This window comes from Anabrus simplex, chromosome 1 (genome assembly GCF_040414725.1).
Source record: "Anabrus simplex isolate iqAnaSimp1 chromosome 1, ASM4041472v1, whole genome shotgun sequence".
In the NCBI taxonomy this organism is placed as follows: domain Eukaryota; kingdom Metazoa; phylum Arthropoda; class Insecta; order Orthoptera; family Tettigoniidae; genus Anabrus; species Anabrus simplex.
Window position 1 is genome coordinate 412,375,693 of NC_090265.1, and position 18,708 is coordinate 412,394,400.

General features: G+C 39.3%; 1 protein-coding gene across 2 annotated transcripts in view; it reads left to right on the forward strand.

The window, feature by feature from the left end:
- Positions 1 to 334: 334 nt before the first annotated feature.
- LOC136866705 (rab-like protein 2A) overlaps positions 335 to 18,708 on the forward strand; it is a 99,966-nt gene continuing 81,592 nt past the window's right edge. For both annotated transcript variants that reach the window (XM_067143828.2, XM_067143821.2), the window contains exons 1-2: positions 335 to 502; positions 585 to 694. In XM_067143828.2, coding sequence (XP_066999929.2) covers positions 387 to 502; positions 585 to 694 — 226 coding nt within the window. In that variant the 5' untranslated portion in view covers positions 335 to 386. The remainder of the gene's footprint in view (positions 503 to 584; positions 695 to 18,708) is intronic.

The following is an 18,708-nucleotide window of genomic DNA, read 5'->3' on the forward strand; positions in this document are numbered from 1 at the left end:
CCAAGACTGTAAGCAAATTCGTAGAAAATTACTTGAGAGGACTGGCTTTGAGCCAGCGAACCCGTTGATTGTTTATTATTTTATTTACTGGTAATTACTTCATTTATCATTTTTATAGTTTCTAGGAAGCGGCATTGAGGATTCGTTTGCTGTAAAGCAATACCAACTACAGTCGCAATGTCCCAATGTAATTGTAGTTGGTCTTGTGCAAAACATATCATAATACCGTAATATTATGAATACGTCTGCGCACTCTGTTGAACTAATATGAAACTATCAGTGCAAACTGGATCAAGGCCTATTTGATCTACATGTACCTCGAATTTTATTTCTTTCTGGACGTCGCAGTCGTAGAATCTTCATGCAGTGAAAATTTTTGTTTAAATATGGCTGGTGGAGAAAACTTAGGAAATGCTGAGATAGATTATGATGGTGATAACAGCAAAGGGGATATAACAGTAAAAGTAATTTGCCTTGGTGACAGTGCAGTTGGAAAATCTAAGTGAGTGTTGTCTGTTTTGGCAGTTTGTAAGTCCTATTTTCTAGTCTTATTCTGAAGTTTATGGTGGACGTCTCGTTTCTAGGTTGGTTGAAAGATTTCTTTTAGATGGTTACAAGCCGCAGCAACTTTCAACGTATGCTTTATCTCTCTTTCGCTACCCAACTAAAGTGGAAAATGAATCCGTTGTCGTGGGTAAGTGTCATTTCATCCTTTTGCACTCTAAGGCGAATGTTATTTCATACCTGTACGTTCAGAATTTAGATATAAGCTGATTGGTAGGCACTTAAGTTGGCTTCTAAGAATGCCCAGTTTAGTATATTTCTGAAGCTAGGTAAAATATTCCAAATGATTAATGCTGCAGGCGAGGTTAAGTTAAACAAATAATTGAAAATTACTCTCAATTTATTTAGATCACTTTTAGACTCTGCTACAAAAAGTAGTTGGAAGCTGAGGGCAAAGTAAGTGAGATTAGACTCACATAAGCTGAGGGCAAAGGAAGTGAGATTAGACTCACATAATACAAATTCTAGATGGACTGCTCTTTTTAATAATTTCCCCTGTTGACACTCTGCAGCCCAAATTTTATAACATTATAAGCAAATCTTACTTTGAATTCCTTTTAGAAGAGTGATGTGTTCATTGCGATGTCTAGGAACCCACCATATCGCCCCCAGAAGTACATTTACTTTTATAACCTAATAAAGAGCAGCACCTGCCATTGTCCATGGCTGAAGTAGCTACTTGCATTCCTATTGGCCAACGTAAAGTGATACACATTCTCATTCCTGTCAATTATGATACTCATAATCTATTACCAACCCCAGCACAATAAAAGTGGCCCTTTCCTTGTCCCTATATAACAGGTCTTGTCCGGATCCTATCCTAACTGTCCACACAGCAAGAACCAGTCCAGAAAAATGGTCTTTTCGAGATCCTGTCCTAACCGTCCCCACGGCAAGAACCAGTCCAGACCAGTCGTGTTTCCACACAAAACTAGAAGTCTAAGGCCACTTCGCTGTTTCTAACCTGGGCCCCTTTGCCTGTCCCTATAACACAGGTCTTGTCCAGATCCTATCCTAACCGTTCGCACAGCAAGAACCAGTCCAGACCAATCGTGTTTCCACACGAAACTAGAGGCCTAAGGCCGCTTCGCAGCTGCTAACCTGGGCCCCTTTGCTTGTCCCTATATCACAGGTCTTTTCCAGATCCTATCCTAACCGTCCGCACGGCCAGAACCAGTCCAGACCAATGGTCTTATCCTAAACCTTAAACATCTGCATGGCAAGGACCAGTCCAGACCAATCGCGTATCCACACAAAACCAGAGACCTAAGGCCGCTTCACGGCTTCTAACCTGGGGGCTTACGCACCCAGACCTCCTTTGCTTGTCCCCATATCACTGGTCTTGTCCTGATCCTATCCTAACTGTCTGCATGACAAGAACCAGTCCAGAATAATCGTGCTTCTACACGAGACTAGAGGATTAAGGCTGCTTCGCGGTTTCTAACCTGGGGTGTAACAATAATCACCAGCACCACTCACTCATTACTTCCTAAGTAGAGAGGTTGGCAGCATTGAGCACCGTTTGACAACATCCTTCCCAATAACGCTGCGACCATGTAAACAAACGACAGTCGTTCCACGCGCAGCTGAATGTAGTGAGTATTGGGCAGCGAGGGGTCAACTGTTGATCTCATTTTTCATGAGCGTTGTGAGATTATTCTAGGAGGCTGTTACAGTTTCCGGAGAGGATTAGTTGGTCAAATTAAGAGCAGATTGATTAGATTGGCCTAGTTAAATATTTTACAATATCATCACAAAGTGTCTTAACTGTTAAAAGAAACAGTTTGTTTAAGTAAAAAATAAAATAGGAATAAAGGAAAACATATCATTATTTAAGAAAAATACACACATTTTCTTTATAGACTGTTGTGACTTTCAGCACTCAGTCTGCAAGCCTCTGTGAATTTAGTAAATGCCGCCACAGTCCTCTACTTGTCAATAATTAGTTCTCTGGCCTCGTTTAGTTCTATACCTCTTATTTTTAAATCATTAGATGAGTCTAAACATCATAGTCTTGGTCTCCCTCTACTTCTCTTACCCTCCATAAAATAATCCATTATTCTCCTAGGTAACCTTCCTACTCCATTCGCCTCACATGACCCACTGCAAAAGCTGGTTTATGTGTACTACAGCTTCATCCGTCGAGTTCAGCCTAACTTAGCTTTATCTCCTCATTCAGAGTACTCTCCTGCCATTGTTCCCACTGGTGTGTACCAGCAATCATTCTTACTAGTTTCATGGCTGTAACTTCTAACTTATGAATAAGATACTGTGCATCTACCCAGCTTTCGCTTCCATAAAGCAAAGTTGGTCTGAAAACAGACTGATGTAAAGACAGTTTTGTCTGGGAACTGACTTCCTTCGTACAGACTACTGTTGATCGCAACTGTGAGCTCACTGCATTCATTAGCTTTACTGCACCTTGATTCAGTCTCACTTACTATACCACCATCCTAGGAGAACACGCATCCTTAATACTTGAAATGATCTACCTGTTCCAGCTTTGTATCCTCAATCGCACATTCCATTCTCTTGGATTTCTTACCTACTGACGTCACTTTAATCTTGGGAAGGCTAATTATCATACCATACTCATTGCGCCTATTTTCAAATTCCAAGAAGTTAGACTGTAGGCTTTCGGCACCATCAGCATAGGCCAAACTGCTTACTCAATTTTCTCCTAACTGAATCCCTCTCTGCCACTTAAAACTTTTCAGTAGATGATCCATCTAAACCAAGGCCTCTCAGTGTGCATGCACGGTGCATGCACTGTGCACGGTGCAAAAGACGACTTTGCTTGGTCGACCAGAGTGCAGACCCCCCAACTCCTCGATTTGGAGCAATAGCGCTGTCTCTCCCGTGCCTGTCTCGCTTGCTCCGCCTGTCTCCCTCTTCCTCACTTGCTTTGTAGCGCTCCAGATCCGAGCCGAGTAGCCCAGAGACGAAGCGTTGGTCCGAGCCGAGTGGGACCGATGAACTGTGCACAGGAACTCTGCACCTCAATTTGCATGCGTGAGCTTTTGGGCGCTTGAGAGGCCCTGATCTAAACTATGAAAACAAAGGTGAAATATTACAGCCTTGTCTAACCCCTGTAGTTAGACCTACCGGTACCTTGAACCGAGAACTCATTCTGCCATCAGTTCTCACTGCAGCCCAGTTGCCACCATAAATGCCTTTGATTGATTTTAATAATCTACCGTAATCCCATAGCCCCCCAGTATAGCGATCACCTTTTCCCTCGGTACTCTGCCATATGCTGTCTCTAGATCTATGAAACCTCTACCTATACCTCTTGTAGCATTTTTCAATTACCTGGTGCATACTGAAAATCTGATCCTGACAGCCCCTTTGTGGTCTGAAACCACACTAGTTTTCATCCAACTTCCTCTCCACCACTGATCCCAGTGAACTCCTTGCATGATATATTGATCAGTGAGATACTTTGATATTTTGTGCAATCCTTCCTGTTCCCTTGCTTACAGATGGGTGCAGTTAGTGTTTTGTTCAGTCAGAAGGTATCTCTCACATACTTCATGCTAATCTTATCACTCTGTAAAGCCATTTCATCCTTGCCTTCCCACTATATTTCACTGTTACAGGTCAAATTTCATCTGTCCTGTTGCTTTATGACAATGGAGTATATTTACCTTCCTTTCCACTTTTTCAAGCATAATTTCACCAACATCATTGTGTCCTCCTCCCCATGAGCTTGGTTGTTCGCTACATCACCAGAAAGATTTCCTTGTATGTGGAGAAGATTTTCAAAATATTCCTTCAACCTGTCCAGTGGTTCCCTGTAATCTATTATGAGTTCACCTGATTTGCCTAAAACATTAGCCTATTCATTTTTTTTCCCCCTTTCCTTTCTAAGATTCTATATTACTGTCAAGAAAGGTTTTCCCTGCTGCTTGACCTAGCATTTCCAAAGTCTTCCCACGACTTCTTGTTAGATTCAATAACTATTTGTTTCACTCTGTTTCTTTCATCAACGTACAATTCCTTGTCTGCAATAGTCCTTGTTTGGAGCCATTTCTGATAGGCCATGCCTTCTTTTCACATTTACAAGCTAATCTCGCTTCATCATTCCACCGAGATGTTCGCTTTTTCCCATCTTTACACACAGTTGTTCCTAGACAATCCCTTGCTGGTTCTACTACAGTATCCCTGTTTCTTTCTATATCCTGAACCTGCTTACTGTCCATTGTTTGGAACTTATCATATCCATGTACTTCTGTGTAACTTCCTCGTCCTGGAGATTTCCTACCCTTATTCGTTTGCAGACAGATTTCACTTTCTCTATTCTAGGCCAAGAGATACTTAGTTCACTACAGATCAGATAGTGGTCTGTATCGTTGGTAAGTCCCCAGAAAACCTGCACATTCCTAACAGATTTCCTGAATTCAAAGTTGGTTAAGATATAGTGTATTATGGATATGGTGCGCCTACCATACCATATGTAGCGGTATGCTTGAAGAACGTATTCGTAATTGCTAATCCTGTACTAGCACAGAAGTCCAGCAAATGCTTTCCATTAGTATTAGCTTCCATATCTTCCCCACATTTACCAATCACATCTTCGTATCCTTCAGTTATATTTCCAATTCTCGCATTGATATCGCCCATTAGTACTATGCTACCACCTGTGGGTGAGGGACACAGATGAAGAATACACTTACTGTATCCCCTGCCTCTCGTAAGAGGCAACTAAAAGGGGCAACCAAGGGATGATCGAATTAGAACCATGAGACTACTCGTAAATAGTACCATCACGCAGGGAACACCATGGGTCGCTTTTACTTGCACGTAGTACTGCTATGTTATGTACACAATAGGTTTGTGATTAGTAGCGATAGTGTGTGCTTCCAGCTGGGTTTTACAGTACCTATGATTAGTACCACTATATGAGCGCCACCATGGGTCTGCCTTGTCTGTGATTAGTACCCACTATGTGAGGAACACCACGGGATAGTAAGAGTCCCTGTGGTCAGTACACTTATGTGAGGAACACCATAGGTTTTCGTTGCCTGTAAATGGTGCCGTAATGTGAGAAACACAATAGGTCTGTGTTACATGTGTGCATCACATTACCTATGAGTAGTACCATAATGTGTGGAATACCGCAAGTCTACGCTACTTTTGATTGGTACCGCAACATAACAAATACCATGGTTCTACTTTCCTAATGATAAGTACTGTTATGAGGGGCTGATGACCTGGATTTTGGACCCCTGTAGACTACAAGATCATTGTTTCAGTATTGTGATTTAGAAGCAGTCCCTTGGTCAGTAATACTATTGTTTAATGCTAGTTTATGGGAATGTGGGGCATTGCGGGTAGGATCCACTGATTGTGTTAAATTCATATCCATCCATTCTTTCTTTGTCCTCACGTTTTGCATTTTGGTCAGTGGAGGATTTTGGGTTTTTAAATTGTCATTACATTTTGTCTCATTTCGTACCATTAGGTGCCGATGACCTAGATGTTAGGCGTCATCATCATAATCAGTACTATGCTATCCTTGCTGTTGACCCTCACTATGATGTCACTCAATAGTTCATAAAATTTGTCAATTTCATCCTCATGTGCACCCTCGCATGGTGAATGCACTGAGGGAGACAGTTCTAGTCATAATTCCTCTAATTGCCAAATATACCCACATCATTCACTCATTTACATGCCTAACAGAAACTATGTTGTGTGCAATAGTATTTCGATGAGCAGTCCTACCCCGCACTTTGTAGTTTCCCTTTTAACACCCGTCAAGTACACTTTATAATCTCCTATAGTTTCCTCATCTCCCCTTACCCGAGTATCATCAACTCCTAATACATCCAGACACACACTCTTTGCTGACTCGGCCAGTTGTACTTTTTCTTCCACAAGCCCCATTAATATTGATAGCTCCCCATCAAATTCCATTTAGTTCGCTAAGTTGTTTCCAAGAAGTTCCTCGCCTGTCAAATAGGACAGGGACTCCATTACTCCCATAGGTCCGAGGCTTGTTTAAAATGTTCTGAGAGCATTGCAAGTTGTCCATTTCATGACCGTGTCGATGAGTGATAATGTATATTTAATTTTGCCCAATGCAAAGAATAAAGTATCGATCAGGTGGTTCTTGAATTATACTTGTTGATTCTGAGAGCAGTCAGGAAAAATTCTGTGACGCTGGATGCTAACCTTATTTACACATAGTCCCTCTGACGATCTCTCCTCTAAGAGGTTAGAGACTACTGGTGGATTGTATTGTTCTAGCCACCCAAGCACAAGGAAGGCCATGACAAAGTAAATTAACAGTAATAATGTTATTTATTTTACGTCACTAAATACTTTGACGGACTTTTGGAGACATATTGGTGCCGGAATGTTGTCTATAGTTAAAATGTAGTAGAGTGAGTATATACCCGCTCAGGAAAGCTGGAAAATAAAGAATATGTCCAGAAAAAATACTTCGTTTCAATATTACTGAAATACTTCATTCTGACAGTGACTATTCAGAAGGCTGACACGGAATATTTATCTTTTTGGTAACCTAATATTATAACCATACAAAAACTTCGAAAATAAATGTTGGGTGCCTGAAATATGAACTTCTTATTAAATATAAATTTAAATAATAATAAATAATTAAAATAGTTGCAATGGGTGTTAACATACAAGTCATGTCAGAGGATTCGTTAAACCAATTCTAGTGAGAGACCTTACCTCACCCCACTTCTGAAAACACGCTTTTGAGGACAGGTTAATGGATTAGGGCTACTGAACATGTAAATGAAAACAATGGAAAGTAGCACAAAATGGAAATCTCTTTTTGAATTCTTCAATAGGTAAAAACTGACACGTCCTGACATAATGTTTCTAACATTATAAGGAAGTAGAAAATAATGAAATCTTACTTGGAATTAGGGTCAGAGGAGAGATGTGTTCATCGTTATGTCCAGGAACCCACTGTCCCACCTCTAGAAGTACATTTACTTTTATAACCTAATGAAGAGCATTATACGCCATTTTCCATTGCTGCAGTAGTTACTTTCATTCCTATTGGCCAACATGTAAATTGGCACATGAAGTCATTCCCATCAGTCATGATAGTTAGATTGTTACCAACTCCGGCACAATAAAAACAAGTAAATAGAACATGTGAAGAAAACAATGTAGAATACAGAACAGCAATAATATTACATGAACTTGCCTTAATACAGTGGTACAGCACTGGCGCAGCCTTCGGGAATTTGTGCACCTGGACGTTTAATGGGAAGAAGCTCTTAAACATGGATTTGGCAAGCTGCCATGCTTCAAATAATGCCACCTATTAATATTTTGCATTTGCACAGCAGGGCGATCGTTGGGCATTGCTCTCCTATTCCCCCTATGCACATGACCACTCTTTTTTATATGTCCATGAACTGAAGAGAGTGGTTCATGCATAGGTACACGAATCCTTCATGCTCCAAACAATCATGCGCCCTCCAGCAGTTAGACACAGTGGTACTCCTTGGGAGTATAAAGTCCTTGATGTCAGCCAACAAAGTTTTGTTGTCCCTTTCTTCTACACCCCTTCAAGTAACAACTGCCCTTCTACACACCTCCCTCTGTTGCGAAAACACATCTACTGCAGGCAGCCATTTCATCAATCATAAATCAACAATGAACTCATATTGGCAGAGACGTGTCTTATATAAAATCAAATGCACTGAAGTACTGTGTGCACTGAAGTAGCCCTCATAGAATGCTCTGCTATTGATCTAGGCCAAAGAGAATGTGTTATTATCGCCTTAGGACAATCTCTGTCAGGCTGCTATCACCTCCAGCCCCTAACCAATCCAGTCCAGTGGTGTTTGCACAGGAAACTAGAGGCCTAAGGCCACTTTGCAGCTTACGCCCCCAGACTACCTTCGCTTGTCCCCATATCACAGGTCTTGTCTAGGCTCTACCCTAACCATCCGCATGGCAAGAAAAAAAAAAAAAATTAATTAACTTCCACCACTAGCCCCTTAGTTCCTAGGTAGACAGGTTGGCAGCCTTGTACACTGCCCAACTACCTCCTCTGTGAGAAAGTCTTGAAGTAAAGAAAGGACAGTCGTTCCATGCATACTTATATGTGGTGAGTTTTGTGATGAGGGAGCAAGTATTGATCTTGAATATTATGAAAATGTTCCAGTAGAACAGCATATTGACTTACAGCTTGGCTGTCGTTCTTCTTCCACTGCTGATCTCATCTTCTTGAAGATGATCAGTGATATGTTCCACATGTGCATAATTCAGATAAACACCAAACTGGTTGTTCTCACCACAGATGATCTGGGTGACCCACTTATTTAGATTTTTCTGGTTAAGACCATAAGTTATATTACAGTACACGACCACTCCAGTGAAGTAACTTTGAGGACATTTTTCAGGTTCCGTTTCTCATGAACGATGAATGATTCTCCTGCATGGTCACAGCGGTGATGTGATTGGGATTTGCAGACTTGCAACAGTATTTTGTAAAGCATGATTACCACTCCAGTTACAAATCATCTGTTTTGAGGAGAGACAATGCTGACACTTCCTGTCCTTGTCCTTTGCAACCTTCCAGGCTGCTAAGCATCTTTATCCCATAAATTACAATGGTGCTGCATCAAATTGTAACCCAGTGTGGATGGGGGCAGTAGAACAACACCCACAGTATCCCCTGCCTGTTGCAAGATGTGACTAAAAGGGGCCACAGGGGCTCTTAACTTGGGAGCATGGGTTGGCAATCACGGTGCCCTTAGCTGAGTCCTGACATTGCTTCCACTTACTTGTTCCAGGATCCCCACTTTCATCTATCCTATCCAACCTCTTGTTATTTTCTGACCCTGACAGTATTATAGCATTCGAGGCTTAGGGAGTCTTTCATTTTCCCGCCCTTCGTGGTCCTTTGGCCGATACCTTCATTTTTCAGAGTGTCGGGTCCCTCTGATATTTTCTCTCTGATTAGTGTTATGTAGAGAATGGTTGCCTACTTGTACTTCCACTTAAAACAATCACTGCCACCACCACTACCGCCATCAAATTATACTTATTAATGATTAATATTAATTACAGTAATACAACCCTATGTGGGCAGTTGGTAGAGATTCAGCATTTTATCCCTGGTGGTATTATGTAACTTAGGATGCGGAATCTTATAAATCTTACCTCGTATGAGAGAAGTGTTCATTGCCACTTACCAATCCACTTGAAGAAGTAACTCTACTTTTATAGAAAATATAATTTAAGTACAGTTATTTTCCAGTAGGCAGGTGAAGGAACATTGCTGTTGGCTGATAGAATTCAGCATGGTGTTACTCCCAGAATTAGCAGATATATTTAGTTACTTACTGTAAAACAATATGAATGATAAGGTATGCACTATTATTATTGTTAATTAGATCAATGATCTGTCACAAAACAATGGTCCTGCTGTGCAGAACCATACTCCCTTCAAGAAGTTTCTTTTTTAACTACCCATTACATATTAGACAAGGGTCTTTGCCACTAGCCAGGATGTGTGCTGACTAATCTCGCCCAGTATTTACTTCAGCAGGTGATAGCATTGCCTGCAGAAGTGATGTAGCCACTAACGAGAAGTGAGCATTGCTCTCCATGCAGAATTACAATATAAAAATAATGAGGTTAATACCAAAATCAAGTTAATATTAAAGAAGTACAGATAGATATACAAAGCCTTCAAAAAATATTGCCATGATGTTCTCCACACTGCTATTTATCGGTTATTGGACTTATATTTTCACACAACCACCTCTGATATTTTCCTTATTTTTAACTGTATCGGAAAGTGGAATAGAACAAAAACGTTTATAAATAATTGTCATCAGCAATTTTCATGCAAAACCAACCATAAGAGAGATACATCACCGAGTAAGTTAGCCGTGTGGTTAGGGTCGTGTAGCTGTGAACTTGCTTTCAGGAGATGGTAGGTTTGAAGTCCTGAAGATGGTTTTCCATGGTTTCCTATTTTCATACCAGGCAAATGATGGGTCTGTACCTTAATTAAGGCCATGGCCACTACCTTCTGAAACCTAGCCCTTTCTCAGCCTTGTCGCCAAAAACCTTTAATATGTTAGTGCGACGTTAAACCCAAGAAATAAAAGTGATACATCGAGCTTTATATTTTAGGCTCCTCCGAAGTGCCCTTCTGATATTTCCCTAATTTTTATATTTGAAAAATATATCAAACAAAGAAGTTCATTACTAAGATAAATTAATTTTGTCATTAACAATTTTCACATAAAACCAACTGTAAGAGAGAGATATAGCCTAAAGTTTCATGTTTTAGGCCCCTTCTGCTGAATTATTTTTAGTAGTGTCTAGCTAAGATTCTACTTGCCCTTATCCTGAAATTTAATTAATTTAATGAAAATCCTCCTGTCTGTTTTCCCATGATGCTAACAGACTGATTGACAAAAATCAAACTGGACCTAAACTAGGCTATTATTTGTCCTAGCTCATATAAATACAGTGTATCAGGTTAGTATTCAAAAAGTTCCACCATATATTATAAAATTACTCACTGAAAGAACCACAACACTTCGTCTTTTTTTTTTTTTAATGTTTTATTATACAGTATGTGTAATGTCTGAAGCAGTCTCAATACAAAAAACTTTATGATCATTGTTGTTTGCTTGATTGATTTATTATCAGCATCATGTACATCATGCAGTGAAAACGCGGGTTTGTGAGAGCATTCTTACAGTTTTGAAAATAATTTAGACAAGTAAAGGTCCTTTACTTTCAGAACAAGCTGCGAGAGCAGTAGCAGTGGTTGAATATGAAAGTTAATGTTATGTTGCAGAATTGTCAGGAACCACAGCTTCAATCATATGTCAAACAGTGGAGAGGTATAAGGAGCTCGGTTCATACATTAGGAGACCTAGATCAGGTTAGAACAGGTTATCTTCTGCGAGAGATGATCGGTTTATTACATTTCAGATCTTGTGTGATGGATGTACTACTACAAGTAACTAATCTCATTTTGTTCTGTATTGAAGATAACAATAAGTAAAATTCTTTCAAGAATAAAATTTACTGTGTGCACCTATTCAATACAATTATATTCTTTAGTGATTAAATCCTACATGAATTACAAGCACTAATTAGGGACATGTTTCACCCTAGTTTTGGGCATCGTTAGCCTAATAATAATAATAATAATAATAATAATAATAATAATAATCTTAAGGTCAAAACTTTAAATCTATTAAACATTGGAACTTAAAACTAAATACAATGGTCTTATGCTAAACATTTTTGCAAAAGTTGTGCTTTCGGTGATATTTACATAGTTTACAATGTGTACATTAATTAAAAGCCAGAATTAGTGAACAAGGCAGCAATTAAAATTATTTTATTTTACATACAGTTGTGTTCGTTCAAGGGTGGTTATGGGTCACCTATGTTGTAAGTATATTGTTACAAAATTGGAACTGTGGTATAATGCCAATCATGTTGTGTTTGAATATTCCTTTAGAAAGAAGCATGGTTAGATGGTAATATTTTATAGGTTAAAACATGTATGTTGGAACATATTGTTAATATCTTTCATTAGTCAGGTGCTCATCTGATAAAATTTTCTTGGAATTTTGTGCCAATCTTGTCGGATTAACGTTCCCCTTGGTGCATTGTTCAACCTTTGGGAGGATTTATGAGTATTGTCTGTAACTGAATAAGAGAAGAAGAGGAATTTAGAATAATGAACGTGTTTGGAAGCATTGTAATGTTCCAGATACCTTGTGTAAAAGCTTCTCCCTGTTTGACCAAGATACGTAAATCCACACTGTATACATTTTAACCTATTAAACATTGTTATTATTATTATTATTATTAACCTTATTGTGGTTGAGGAATATGTTTCGGTTATTATTTACTGTCCTGAAGGCTATGTTGACGTTGTGTTTTTTAAAACATTAGTGATCTGATGAATAGCCGGGCTCTTATACGTAAATGTGGTGTAAGAACATAAAATGCAATGTCACAAACATGTTTCCAAGCATTCCTACTAAAGAAACCACTTAATTTATCCATGACAACATCAATAAACACAGCGGCCTTAGTAAAATGGAAATTGAAGGATTCGTGAAGATATTGAATTTTGTTCTAAACAATAATTACTTCTCCTTTAATGGTAAATATTATCAGCAGAAAGGCCTAGCTATGGGAGACCCTCTTTCTGGCATTCTAGCAGATATTTACAGGGATTCGATAGAACATATAAAAATTATTTCACAAATAAAGGGTATTTGTTTATGGCTAAGATTTGTTGACGATGCTTTCGTGATCATCAATAAGGACATTACTAATAGTGACAATACATTAGTTTCACTAAACAAAATAGATCCTAATATCACATTTATCAAAGAGGATGAGGTCAATAATTCTTTAAATGCTTCATTGTGTGGGTTACTGTAGTCACGTCCTAGTTCGTGAACCATGGGCAACGGCTGAGTGGCCTAGTAAGTGGTCCTGAGAGTCGGGATACCAGTTGCTATGGAATGGGAGTGGGCATCTCGGACATATTCTGAGTCATGGCCCTCCTTGTGCTCAGGCGGCTAGAACTATACAATTCACCGGTGGTCCATAACCCGTTAAGAGGAGAGATCCTCACTTGGACTATGTGCAAGTAGGGTAGCATCCTGCTTCATGAATTTACTGAGCTCAGAACATTTTAAGCATGGGAGTAACAGAGTCCCACTCTCATTTGACAGGCGAGGGACTCCTTGGAAAGAACTTGGTGAACGAAATGGAATTTGATGGAGAGCCATCAATATAAATGGGGCTTGTGGAAGAAAGAAAGTAGAACTCATTGAGTCGGCAAAGAGGATGCATCTGGATGTGCTAGGAGGAAGTGATATTCAGTTAAGGGGAGACGAGGAAGAAATAGGAGATTATAAAGTGTACTCGACGGGTGTAAGAAAGGGAAGGGCAGAGTCTGGGGTAGGGCTCTTTATCAGGAATACCATTGCACGCAACATAAGTTTCTGTTAGGCACGTAAATGAGCGAATGATGTGGGTAGATTTGTCAGTTGGAGGAATTAGGACTAGAATTGTCTCTGTGTATTCACCATGTGAGGGTGCACATGAGGATGAAGTTGACAAGTTTTATGAAGCATTGAGTGACATCGTGGTCAGGGTCAACAGCAAGGATAGAATAATGCTAATGGGCGATTTCAATGCGAGAGTTGGAAATAGAACTGAAGGATATGAAAGGGTGATTGGTAAATGGGGAAGATATGGAAGCTAATGGGAATGGGAAGCGTTTGCTGGACTTCTATGCTAGTATGGGTTTAGCAGTTACAAATACATTCTTCAAGCATAAGGCTATTCACCGCTACACATGGGAGGCTAGGGGTACCAGATCCATAATAGATATAGGCCTATCTTAACCGACTTCGAATTCAGGAAATCTGTTAGGAATGTACGAGTTTTCCGGGGATTTTTTGATGATACAGACCACTATCTGATCTGTAGTGAACTTCAGTACCTCTAGGCCTAGGGTAGAGAAAGTGAAATCTGTCTGCAAACGAATAAGGGTAGAAAATCTCCAGGACGAGGAAATTAGAAGTACATGAATATGATTAGTGAGAAATTTCAGACAGTGGACAGTAAGCAGGTTCAGGATATAGAAAGTGAATGGGTGGCATACAGGGATGCTGTAGTAGAAACAGCAAGGGAATGCTTAGAAACAGCTGTGTGTAAAGATGGGAAAAGGCGAACATCTTGGTGGAATGATGAAGTGAGAGCAGCTTGTAATCGTAAAAGGAAGGCTTATCAGAAATGGCTCCAAACACGGGCAGAGGCAGACAGGGATTTGTACGTAGATGAAAGAAACAGAGTTAAACAAATAGTTGTTGAATCCAAAAAGAAGTCGTGGGAAGATTTTGGTAATAACCTGGAAAGGCTAGGTCAAGCAGCAGGGAAACCTTTCTGGACAGCAGTAAAGAATCGTAGGAAGGGAGGGAAAAAGGACATGAACAGTGTTTTGAGTAATTCAGGTGAACTCATAATAGATCCCAGGGAATCACTGGAGAGGTGGAGGGAATATTTTGAACATCATCTCAATGTAAAAGGAAATCATCCTGGTGGTGTTGCGAACAGCCAAGCTCATGGGGAGGAGGAAAATTATGTTGGTGAAATTACGTTTGAGGAAGTGGAAAGGATGGTGAATAAACTCCATTGTCATAAAGCAGCAGGAATAGATGAAATTAGACCTGAAATGGTGAAGTATAGTGGGAAGGCAGGGATGAAATGGCTTCATAGAGTAGTAAAATTAGCATGGAGTGTTGGTAAGGTTGGACAAAACCAGTAATTGCACCTATCTATAAGCAAGAGAACAGGAAGGATTGCAACAACTATAGAGGTATCTCATTGATTAGTATACCAGGCAAAGTATTCACTGGCATCTTGGAAGGGAGGGTGCGATGAGTCGTTGAAAGGAAGTTGGATGAAAACCAGTGTGGTTTCAAACCACAGAGAGGCTGTCAGGATCAGATTTTCAGTATGCGCTAAGTAATTGAAAAATGCTACGAGAGGAATAGGCAGTTGTGTTTACGTTTCGTAGATCTAGAGAAGGCATATGACAGGGTACGGAGGGAAAAGATGTTCGCTATACTGGGGGACTATGGAATTAAAGGTAGATTAAAATCAATCAAAGGCATTTATGTTGACAATTGGGCTTCAGTGATAATTGATGGTAGAATGAGTTCTTGGTTCAGGGTTCTTACAGAGATTAGACAAGGCTGTAATCTTTCACCTTTGCTGTTCGTAGTTTATGTGGATCATCTGCTGAAAGGTATAAAATGGCAGGGAGTGATTCAGTTAGGTGAAAATGTAGTAAGCAGTTTGGACTATGCTGACGACTTGGAAAATAAGTGCAATGAGTATGGTATGAAAATTAGCCTCTCGAAGACTAAATTGATGTCAGTAGGTAAGAAATTCAACAGAATTGAATGTCAGATTGGTGATACAAAGCTAGAACAGGTTGATAATTTCAAGTATTTAGGTTTTGTGTTCTCCCAGGATGGTAATATAATAAGTGAGATTGAATCAAGGTGTCGTAAAGCTAATGCAGTGAGCTCGCAATTGCGATCAGCAGTATTTTGTAGAAGGAAGTCGGGCCCGTAATGAAATACAGGACTCGGCAAACTGTGGTAATTTCTTAGATTTGTTATATCTTTTTGGTAATCTGGACACTGTGCTAGATGACCATCTGAACAGCACTCGCACATCAGTTTCTGAGTATATGTCACACATTATACGAAATGAACTATTGAATTGTGTGTATCAAGTGTACATTGAAGACTTAGTTAAAAATATCAACGCTGCAACTTTTGTTTCTGTGCAGGAAGATGAAGGAACAGACATTACTTGCCAAAGTCAAGTTATCATATTGTGGTACATTAAGGACAATAAACCTGTTGAAAGATTCCTTTCCTTTGAAAATGTTACTGATAGGACAGCCTGTGGTCTCAGCGAGGTTCTGAAAAAACGGCTTGAACCTTTCAGTGTTGAGATAAAACGCCCTTAGCTCAGGCCTTTAATGGGGTCGCAGTGATTCAGGCTCTGATCCATCCGAAGGGAGTGTTACTCAATCTCATAATTCCTTTGTATAACTCTAGAAAGCACAGTAGAGGAATCTGTTTTGTGATATAATATTTCTCTCACTACACAGTGAGCGCAGTGCTTAGCATTAGATTCCAAAGTAATTCTTTCTCGAAACAGGAAAAATAATAATCCTGAGGTAGAAAGTATCAATCTTCTTACCTAATCAGAATCTCTACTCTTTTTTTGACAGTCCCCACGAACATTAAATTCCCAATAAAATCAAAGATGCCAGCGATATCAAGGCCGGCTGAAAAGAACAATCATGGGACACGAAAGAGTAAAGAAAAAGGTTGTCATAGCAACAAGAAATAAATAAACTCGCAGCAGAAAGACGTAAAAATGATTAAAATCCAAAACAAACAGATAAATTGGCTAGGAAGGCCAGAAACGAAAGTAAGACAAAATGGGAACAATGATAATAACTAGGCCCAGTAATCACACCACACTCACGCACACACTCCAAGACCAGCATACGAAATATAAAGTATTCACTACAGTGGCACAACACACGATGACAAGAATCATGCAACATAAAATACTTTGGTCAACGGCTCATGAGTTTGATCAGAAAGCACAGATCAGAAACCTGGATTGCCGCAAAAGGGGTATGGCACACCCAGTCCAAACACACAACATGAACAACTTACTCGCTGCATAAGACGTATTCATATTGTGCAGAAAGACGAACATGAATCATACAGTATCGGCGACAAAACACAATGTTGAGCACAAACTCGAACCAAGACATTGAAGATAAAGGAAGATTAAAGATCTCCAATCAAACACAGCAAGCAAACCCACCACATACGTGAACAATCGGGCCGATGCCACCTATCGCTCTCAGCCAAAATGAGCACATGTAAGCAGACATGTAAAGGAAGGGAGGTAACGGAACATAAGTCTGCAACAAGATATAAAATAAATAACACTCAAAACTAGAGACCGCCTTATAAACAGGCTTATATAACTATGGCAAACCGAGAATAATAGGAACAAACATTACCTCAAGAAGTAGTCATAGATCCGACTCCAAACTTTGAGAGTCGTACAGGATAACGTTTTAAAACTTTTACAATACCTTCTATAAGAGACGAAAGCCACATCACAAAACACAGTCTCATTTTTATTTCTCACCGTCTAACTCGCAAAGATAACACAACATGCAGATGAGATAGAAAGAAATGCTTTGGTGATCCTCATGGCATAAGCTGCCATCTGTCTAAATAGGGATAAATTACACATCGGGCACGGCATACATGATGCCAAGCAGCCATGACAGACTGACATAAGACATTGCATAAAATGCTGTATCTGAAGAATATGAACACAAGACAAGCAGGTTACGAGGTGTGGCTCACGCTTGATAGAACGCTCAGTTACAAACAACACCTGTTAAGAACAGCTGCCAAAATAAAACACTGGTAGGTGTGCCAATTTCCTGCACATGTGGAAGAAAATAACTTCTCCAAGTTGTGACTGTGGCGCTGAAAGGCAGACTGTTCATCATATAGTCCAAGAATATCTTTTGAGAGCTTTCCCTGGCTATCCAGCAGAGTTCCTAGTTTTGACTGAGGGATCAGTAGACTACATTAGTGTCCTGGATATTAGTTTGTCATTTTATTCTGAGATAATTATTGTAAATATTAATTTTTTAGTGATGTGGCCATATGCTAAATAAAATGATTATTATTATCAGAACATGAAATTACTTATATATTGCAAAAGACTTTCTTTACTGGGGCATTGAGCTTAATCATGTCTTTTGTTACAATTTTTTAAAGATGTAGAGTGTCTATCTCTTATGAAGTACTTTGCTTAATCATGTCTTTTGTTATAATTTTGTAATATGTAGAGCTACAGCTTACAATTTCATATTGGTTCCATACTGACAATATAATATACAGAGATTCAGTTCTTGAGAAAGAATTTATTGGTAGGGTCCACCTGTTCATTAAAAATTCATTAAAACCTTAGGACATGTTTTGACCTTTAATTTTTGCCATCTTCAGCTCTGGTCAAAATTGATTTAAACAGTTGATTTAAAAGTGAAAAGTGTTCAGACAGTTTTGCATAACCCCACCAAATGTCAGAGTTATGTAACACTAGATCATAATTGTTTGAAGCTAAAACAAGAGTCAAAGATATATAGACTTCACAGATGTAATACTGGACATTCTTATGTATCAGCCCTAGAGCCTCAGCAAGTAATAAAAGAAGACACATTCTCAAGCGCAGTGCCAAGATATTCAGATTTTGCCTGCATAATACTGGACCTCAACAGGTATCAAAAGATGACATGTTAAAGTGCAATGTCAGTCAAGAAAGCAGAGCATGGAACAAAGTAGTCATAGGCATATATATTTTAGGTTTTAAGGATAATATTTACAAATGGTCACCCAAATTAACTCTTGTTTTAGCATAAAACCAGCATGATCTTCTATTTAAGGCAGAGTGAGTTGGCTGAATCAACAAATTTGACTATTGTATAAACTTACGAATTTGAAAATATATTGACAGGGCGCA